Genomic DNA, 9,338 nt, shown 5'->3' with positions numbered 1-9,338 from the left:
CCTGGACCTTAAGCACACTAAGGCCTTGGCTACACTTGCAGATGTACCGCACTGTGAGTTAAACCTGACCTCGTACAGCTGAGTAGAGAAAGTGCTGCAGTCGGTCCACACTGACAGCTGTCCAGTGCACTTTTGTGGCCACATTTGCAGCATTTGCTGCACCATTGGGAGCGGTGCATTATGGGCAGCTATCCCACAGAGCACCTCTTCCCATTCTGGTGCCATGGGTTGTGGGAAGGGGGCGTGGGTGCGGGGCATTCTGGGTCCTGTCCCAACGCCCCGTGATGCATCGCTTCACATCCCAGAAATCCCTTTGTTTCCGTCCACCTTTGGCGCCATCTTTCAATGGTTTCTGTGCAGCGCGATCTGTCTGCGGGAAATGGAGCCCGAACTGCTGAGGCATATGCTGACTTATCTCGCCAGCACGTCAAGTTTGGCTATTGAACTATTCCTTAAGATCCAAAGTGACAGTGAGAGTGAGGAGTCCGACGATGCTATCGAGCCGCGTAACGCGTACAACACGAAATTGCTTGTGGCATTCACGGATATGATCAGCACCATGGAACGCCGCTTTTGGGCTCGGGAAACAAGCACCGAGTGGTGGGATCACATCATCATGGAAGTTGATAAGATGGGATGATGAGCAGTGGCTGCAGAACTTTTGGATGAGAAAAGCCACTTTCATGGGACTGTGTGAGGAGCTCGCCCCCACCCTGCGGCGCAAGGACACGAGATTGAGAGCTGCCCTGCCAGTGGAGAAGTGGCTGGCTATTGCAATCTGGAAGCTGGCAACTTCAGACAGCTACCGGTCGGTCGCAAACCAGTTTGGAGTGGGAAAGTCGACTGTTGGAATCATGTTGATGCAAGTTTGCAGGGCCATTAATCGCATCCTACTCAGAAGAACCGTGACTCTGGGTAACGTGCAGGACATAGTGGATGGCTTTGCACAAATGGGGTTCCCTAACTGTGGAGGGGTGATAGATGGGATGCACATTCCTATTCTGGCACCACCCCACCTAGGATCCGAGTACGTTAATCGGAAGGGGTATTTCTCTATGGTTCCCAGGCGCTTGTGGATCACCGTGGGCATTTCATTGACATTAACACAGGCTGGCCCGGAAAGATGCATGACGCATGCATCTTTCGGAACACTTGGCTGTTCAGGAAGATGCAGGCCGGGACTTTTTTCCCAGAGCGGAAGATCACGGTAGGGGAAGTTGAAATGCCCATTGTGATCCTTGGAGATCCCACTTACCCGTTAATGCCATGACTCATGAAACCCTACACAGGGAGCCTTGACAGCAGCAAGGAACGGTTCAACTACAGGCTGAGCCGGTGCCGAATGACTGTGGAGTGTGCCTTTGGCCATTTAAAGGCCCGCTGGCGATCTCTGTATGGGAAACTGGACTTGGCCGAAAACAGCATCCCCGCGGTTAGATCCGCGTGCTGTGCCCTCCATAATATTTGTGAAGGGAAGGGGGAAAGCTTCACTTAGGCATGGACCTCCGAGGTTCAACACCTGGAGGCTGAATTTGCACAGCCAGAGAGCAGGGGTATTAGAGGGGCCCAGCCCGGGGCTGCAAGGATTAGGGATGCCTTAAGGGAGCAATTTGAGACTGAAAACCAGCAGTGATATCTGGTGCCCTGCATGGGAGTGAAGTGCAGTAGTTCCAATCTTTAGGAATCAGTGTTTGCTAAGCAGACAAGCAGACTTGCAGTGCCTGTTTATTTCCTGGGCTAAGGAGTCTTTTACTTTATGCAATAATAAAGAATGTTTTCAAAGCCAAAAAATCCATTTATTGAAAAGAAAAAAAAATTATCTATTGAAAAGAAACAAGGGGGTGGAGTGGGGAACGGTACAATCACAGATTCGCGTATGTCCTGTCTGGTGTGCTGTGCAGTGAGTGCTGCACTTCAGGATAGCTATACTGCATGGTGATGGGGGTTGAATGCAGAGGGTAAGGGTCGTGGTTTTCAGGGCTGGGTGGTGAAGATACTGGTGTTGGCGGCGTGAAGAACATGGAAGTTGGGGAAAGTGGGTTGGAGGTGACAGTGGGGCACAACGGAAAGAGTTTTGGGACAAGGGCTGTGGGGAGGGGTGGCATTTGCGTTTGCGGTACTGCTCCTTCTGCATGGCTACGAGCTCCTGGATAGCGTCTGCTTGGTGCTCCAGGATGCTTATGAGCCGATCCGTGCTTTGCCGCCGGTGCGCTGCGTTTTCCTGGCGAATCCTGCTTTCTCTCTCCCTACAGTTCTGTGCTTTCTCATTCTCTTTAATAGATTGCCGCATCACTTCTTGCAGCATGTCATCTTTGCTTTTTCGCGGTCTCTTCCTGAGTCTTTGCAGTCTCTGAGCAGGCGATAAGAGGGACAGCTGAGGTCTCAAGGTTGATGCAGTTGTATAGGCAAAATGCAACATTTAACAGAGACAGCATTGTTTATACCAGACAGAGTAATGATTTCCCCCACACTTAAGGAGTAGAAAACACACAGGGTCTACACAATAGCATAATTTTCCCGTCCGAAACAGAGTACACATTTCCAACGGGAGCCTCAAAATGGTGAGTAAGGGGGACTGATTGTTTCAGGGCTGCACTGTCCTCTGGGTTTCTGTGCTTTGGGGAGCGCCAACAGCTCCATGGGGCACCTACACTGAACACTGTCCCAACGTTTTCCACAGGAGTTTGTCCTGGATGATATCTCGCTGCTGAGAGTGACCTGGGAAGCAAGGGAGGGTCTTCTACTGCAATGCGGTTTCCGCACTGGCCCATGTGCAGCTTGTCTGTGTGCAGCAATGGTCCCCTCACGGCACAGTGGCGCGGACACATTAGCTTGGCTGGGACAAGGACCACGGTGGCTCTCCCGATAAACCTGCGCAAGCGCATTGCACACGTTCTGGATGAGACATTCGAGGAGTTTACCGAGGCCGATTACCGCAATGTGATAAACCATATCAATGCACTATTCCGCATCCAGGCATGCATGCCTAAGCCTCTTCTCCCAAAGAGCCCGCACTGAAAAAATTCCTGCACAAAAAAAAAACCCGCTTACCAAGAACCTGCTCTTCTGTTTGTCCTCCACCAAGTACCGGCTGCTGCGACTGGCTACCTTCCTCCTGGCTCGAGAAGAGCTCCTGGCTGCATGGCTCCAGGGATTCCGGGGTGTCTCCATCTGCCCCACCACCCTCACTCCTGTTTTCCTCCTCCTCCTCCTCCCCCCTCCAACAGCGGCTCTGAAGTGTCCATGGTGGTGCTTGGAGTTGAGGTGGGGTTAACCCCAAGTATCGCATCCAGCTCTTTGTAGAATCGGCAGGTCGCGGGGTGAGCACCCGAGTGGCCGTTTGCATCGTGGGCTTTGCGGTAGGCACTCCGCAGCTTCTTCACTTTAATCCTGCACTGCAGGGCATCCCCGTCATGGCCCCTTTCCATCATGTCCTTTGATACCTTCCCAAAGGTATCGTAATTCCTACAGCTGGAGCACAGCTGGGACTGTACAGCTTCCTCCCCGCAAACACTGATGAGGTCCAGCAACTCGCCATTGCTCCATGCTGGGGCTCGCTTGGTGCATGGAGGAATGGTCACCTGGAAAGATTCGCTGATAGCACTCCATGCCATGCCGGGCTGAGCAAACAGGAAGGGGATTTTTAAAATTCCCAGGGAATGTAAAGGGTGGGTCACATGGTTGGTTACCTAAGGCCAGGGCAGTAGAGTTTGAACTGATGACCAGAGTGACTAGAACAGGCATTATGGGATACTGCCGAATACTTCTGGAGGCCAGTCACAGCGCATTGGGCAGCCACACTGGTGCCGCAGCGCTGCAGCGGCAGCGCAATACACGCTATTTCTCTCAGGGATGTGGAGTACATGCAGCACCGCAACCACGGAGATACAGCGCTGCAAATGCCTTCCCAGTGTGGACGGGGAGTGAGTTACAGCACTGGGAGTGGCTTTACAACGCTGTAACTCGCAAGTGTAGCCAAGGTCTAAGGTCTGTTATTGAGGAAACATGATTACATTAGCCATACTGTCTTTCATCTTCCCTCTAGTTCAGGGGTCAGCAACCTTTCAAAAGTGGTGTGCTGAGTCTTCATTTATTCACTCTAATTTAAGGTTTCGCATGCCGGTAATACATTTTAACGTTTTTAGAAGGGTTCTTTCTATAAGCCTATATTATATAACTAAACTATTGTATGTAAAGTAAACAAGGTTTTCAAAATGTTTAAGAAGCGTCATTTAAAATTAAATTAAAATGCTGATCTTATGCCACCAGCCTGCTCAGCTCGCTGCCAGCCTGGGGTTCTGTTACCCTAGGCCGGCAGCGGGCTGAGCAGGGCCTGCAGCTGGGACCCCAGACCGGGGTGTGTGTGTGTGTGTGTGTGTGTTTCAGGGGTCAGGGCAGAGGGCTGAGGTGTGTGGGGGGGGTTCAGGGATCAGGGCAGAGGGCTGTTGGTGTGGGGGGGTGCAGGGCACCATGCCCAGCAATCCTTCTCACATATCTGCATAAAATGTGTGTAATACATTATCGTTCATGTAGTGGGGTGGTCCCCCGCTCCTGCCCTGAAGGGCTTAAAACAGCCCTGGGGGAAGGTTGTGGCTGGGAGCTGCTAAGCTGGGATGATTGGGGAAGCAGCCGCAGCTGGGTCACACCCCAATCAGGCCACAGCTGGCCTGTATAAGAAGGCTGGGAGCCAGGAGCCCAAAGAGTCTCTCTCTGCATTCAGAGAGAGAAGGGCCTGGCTGCAGAGAGTTAAGACAGAGTACCTGGGTGGAGCAGGGCTGGGGACAAGCTGAGGAGCTCCAGCCTGGAGAGCCCCAAGCTGCAGCCTAGTATTAGGCCAAGGGGTACTGGGGGTTGCAGAGGGCAGCCCAGGGGTAGGCCAAGGCAGCAGGTCCAAACCCAACCTTGCCAATGATGAGTGGCCTATACTGTAGTCTGCCCCAGGGAGCGGGGGCTAGTTGGTGACTGGCAGTGGCCTTATTCTGAGGTGAGGTGGGGATAGTGGGTGGGGGTTCCCCAGGGAGGGGAGACCCAGAGATGAGGGGTTACTGCTAGGGGGCAGCACCCCAGGTACAGAGGCACCAGGGTGCTGGGAGGGACTCGGGGCCAGAGGACAGGCAGATCACCGGCCTGCAGAGGGTGCTCCAGGAGCTGGAATGAGCTAATTCCCTGAGAGACCAGCAGAAGGCGCCGCAGGGGTGAGTCCACTCCTCTACAGTTCAGAAAACAGTTAGTGCCACTTCTAAATTAGCTGTGCAAATAGGCAGGGCACATTTCCCAAAAGGAAACAAACCCTTAAAAGAGGCAGATGGTAGCAACATGCCTACAGATCATTTCTGTCAATGGTAGGCTTTGAATTTACAGTGCATGGGTCTAGCTCAAGTTCAATGACCATAGCATGTCCCTTGGAGCCATCCAGCTACTGTAACAATGGACTGTCTGCAAACCCTCTGGCTTAGGCTTGCTGTACATTCACACTTCAACCTCTTTGACTTATGAATGTTTGGCACGTACCATGCTAGCAAGCCAAACCTTTTCAGCGACAGTGGGTGCCATGCACTAGCTGAGATAAATGTCAAGTGACTGAGATCAATAGGAGAATGGGGGGAAAGGGGAGCATTTGTTTGTTTGGGGGATTGGATTGGGAGAGGGGTTGTATCTTGAGCTATTCCTTGCTCAAATGACCCCAAATTTGGACCAGCATCCCCACAAGGCACGATGGATTTCAAGACGATCTGAGAGAGCCTGTGGATGTTAGAGCGCATAGAAGAGTCCTTCTAAAGAGAAAGCACTTTTCAACCTTCACTACAGCAGAGCTGGTACTCTGCCCTAATGAAAAAGGGAAATAGATAATGGGGTCTCTAGGTCCACATTAATGTGCCACCTCTCTGAGTGCTCACAATCTTATTTATGAAGAAGAAATCCAAGTGAACAAGAATAAACAAGTGCCATATGGGGAGACACTAGAAGAGTGACTTTTTAAAAAGCTTTGTTGAATTTTCTATAATATGAAAATACAAAGTACAGATTACTGCCTTTTGTAGCTGGATATTACTGCAAAGGCAGTGCTATATGTGAGTGGATCCATTTTGATTTATGTCCAGGGAAATAAAGGCATAGGACAACTACTCAGTAGATTTTATTTTATTTTTTTAAAGAAAACAAACCAGACAATAACATAAGGAAAGCCTAACATGCAACCTAAACTGCAAATAATGTAGCTTCTGACTCACCATTTTGTAATTAACTTGATTGGAATAATTATCTTTGTATCCAGAGTAGATTCTTCATTGACCTTAATGTGTAGAAAGAATCAGCTTGTAAAAAACATATTTACAATTTCCCTTTAGTTTCACAGGTGAGTCCTGTGAATATGGTGACATCAAGTGGTGACATGTTTTTAAGCTAACTCCATTAAGCAAGCCAAACTTGCTGTACTGTATTACTAATTATACACACGATGGCCAGTATTGTGAGAGAGCGAAAAGGAACAAATCAAACCCTGAATACTCTTAGCATTGTAATTGTTATAAAGTCAAATATTGTGTGGGTTTTTAACCAGGAAAATTTACACCAGTTTAGCTCAATCTGGATGAATCAGAAAAAGTCTGTCAAACTATAGCGATTGGGAATGCAGTACACCAAAGAACTATGAACTATTGTAGGACTCTAACCAGACAAAAGCCTGATGTTTTCCCTTTTTTATGCTGAAATGCACATGCTTTTTTATGTGATTACTAAGGTGTCTGTCTAATCTGAGAGCCAACCTATCGGCCAATCTTCAGATGAACTGAGTTCAATGGGCACAGCTGGGTGAGAGCCAAAGGCCCTAAACCATCTTTATGCTTCCCTTGATCCTTGACCAGGCAGGGGCCAGACTTGCCCCTGGTACATGTAAGAGTAGCCACAGTGTTTGTACAGATATGTATGTGTGTTTATGTATGTCTGAGAGCAGTTGAAGAAGCTACTATAGATTATACAAAGATAGCCCATGTCCCAGTTCCCACTCCGCATAAAACAGAAAGTGGAGAGCTGCTAAAGTGGGTTCTATCTCCCATCTCTTCTGAGGGTGTAGTACTGCTGCTGGCAGCCAAAAGCGAGAATGGAGGTGTCATGAAAATACAGCCCTACGGAACAAATTCTGCCCCTGGTTATTCAATGCAACCCCAGTAGTCAATAGAGTTTGACTGGTACAATGGAGCTGAGAACATTTTCAGAGATTCTGAAAGGCAATGTAAGGAATTTCCTTAACCTGTTATTGTCCTGGTAACAGTTTATGGAAACAGTCTTTTTACTAGGGTTACCATTCGTCCGGATTTACCCGGACATGTCCTCCTTTTTGTGCTAAAAATAGCGTCCGGGGGGAATTTGTAAAGCACTCACAATGTCCGGGATTTCCCCCCTCCCCCGGCACAGCAGAGCGAGCGGCTGGGAGGGCTGCAGGAAAGTCCCGGGCTGGACTCCGGAGCAGCTGGAGAGGAGCTCCGCCCTGCATTCTGAGCAAGTGTCTCAGCACAAAATGCAGCCCTCCCCTTTTGCAACTGGGAGCGGTTTCTGCCATGCAGCATAGCAAAACGGGAGCGAGAGCACTTTGTGCTGATACAAGGGCAGCTCTCCCCTGCAACCCGGTCCGGACCAGGGACCGGGTTTTGTTGTGCAGGGCCAGGGACCGGGTTTTGTTGTGCTGGGGAGCTTAGCCATGTGTCCGGCTCGCACAGAGCCCAACACCCTGTTCTGAGCAGCAGGGTAAGGGGGGCAGGAGAAGGGGCAGGGAGGTTCTGGAGGGGGCAGTCAAGAAACGGGGGGGGCTTTTTGGGGGGAGTGGAGAAAGTTTTGGGCAGTCAGGGTACAGGTAGGGGGTAGGGTCCTAGTGGGCAGTTGGGGGGGGGGGTCTTAGGAGGGGGCAGTTAGGGGACAAGGAACAGGGAGTCTTAGGTAGGGGGTGGGGTTCTGGAGGGCAGTTAGGAGCAGGGGTCCCAGGAGGGGGCAGTCAGGGGACAAGGAGCGGGGGGGGTAGGGGGCTGGGAGTTCTGGGGGGGAGCTGTCAGGGGGCAGGAGTGGGGAGAGGGATCGGAGCAGTCAGGGGACAGGGAGCAGAGGGGTTTAGATGGGTTGGGAGTTCTGGGGGGGGCTGTCAGGGGGCAGGAGTGCGGAGAGGGATCGGAGCAGTCAGGGGACAGGGAGCAGAGGGGTTTAGATGGGTTGGGAGTTCTGGGGGGGGGCTGTCAGGGGGTGGGGAGTGGTTGGATGGGGCGTGGGAGTCCCAGGGGTCTGTCTGGGGGTGGGGGTGTGGATAAAGGTTGGGGCAGTCAGGGGACAAGAGGCAGGGAGGCTTAGATAGTCCTGGGGGGCAGTTAGGGGCAGGGGTCCCAGGAGGGGGTAGTCAGGGGACAAGGAACGGGGGGAGGGTTGGGAGGTCAGGGGGGGCGGGAAGTGGGAGGGGCAGGGGCGGAGCTAGGGCGGGGCTCCTCCCGTCCTCTTTTTTGCTCGCTGAAATATGGTAACCCTATTTTTACTAAATCCTAAACCAGTCTTACTGTGTACTCTTCTCCTACCAGTTATCTTCCAACTTCTACCTGTACTGCACTTATGTCTGGTACTAGTTGTCAGCTTTTTAGCAGCTCTCCTCTTTTTGTGTAAAGCAAAGTGGAGACTGGGATATGGGATGGATGTTCAAAATGTGATGCTGCCCAGCAGTTTTCAGGATAGCTAGCAAACCTGCTCCACCCCATGTGTCCAAAGGATAAGGGATTGCCTCTTTCCTCGAATGGGAGCATTGTTGTACCACTAAATTTTTTTTTATAGGTTGTCATTTGTTGACGCTGAGCCCAGGCATTGCCCTTAGAGTTACTGAACTTTCAACTTGAACATTTCTCGACTTCCCTGAAAGCTCTGCAGGAATGCAGGCAAGCTACAGTTAACCATTACAGTGGATCAACATGGCAACTCACTTCTGGACAATATGCTTTCTTCCTTTTGTCCTCCTTTTCCTTCAGACAGAACAGACAGGTATGGCATTTGCTTTGTTGTTGTTGTTTTAATTTGGCTTTGTGGTGATCTTCCTAAAACACAAAAATATTATTTGCCTGGTATTGTTTTAACTTTGTCGTACAGGCTATCATTGAAGCTGACAGGTTCTAATTTTGACCCACATTTCTCTTGTGCACTTTAGCAGAAACTGCAATTCAGTTACTGATGCAAAAACCTGGTTTTATTTGACAGTATGTTATTCTATTAACATCAGTACAATGCTTTCTCTGAACTCCGTACTTATCATCCATAAAGAGTGCCCATACCTGAAGTAAAGTGCCTTCTCACTTGGTCTTTCTAATCATCGTTCT

General features: G+C 50.4%; 1 protein-coding gene across 1 annotated transcript in view; it reads right to left on the bottom strand.

Annotated features, from left to right (window-relative positions):
* Positions 1-1,774: 1,774 nt before the first annotated feature.
* Positions 1,775-9,338, bottom strand: part of PCID2 (PCI domain containing 2) — a 52,846-nt gene continuing 45,282 nt past the window's right edge. The window contains exons 15-17 of the mRNA XM_065591851.1: positions 8,949-9,059; positions 6,231-6,292; positions 1,775-3,620 (exon numbers count right to left, since the gene is read on the bottom strand). Coding sequence (XP_065447923.1) covers positions 3,578-3,620; positions 6,231-6,292; positions 8,949-9,059 — 216 coding nt within the window. The 3' untranslated portion in view covers positions 1,775-3,577. The remainder of the gene's footprint in view (positions 3,621-6,230; positions 6,293-8,948; positions 9,060-9,338) is intronic.

Source organism: Chrysemys picta, chromosome 1 (genome assembly GCF_011386835.1).
Source record: "Chrysemys picta bellii isolate R12L10 chromosome 1, ASM1138683v2, whole genome shotgun sequence".
Classification (NCBI taxonomy): Eukaryota; Metazoa; Chordata; order Testudines; family Emydidae; genus Chrysemys; species Chrysemys picta.
The sequence above is the reverse complement of the archived record's forward strand: the minus strand, read 5'-3'. Positions and strand labels throughout refer to the sequence as shown.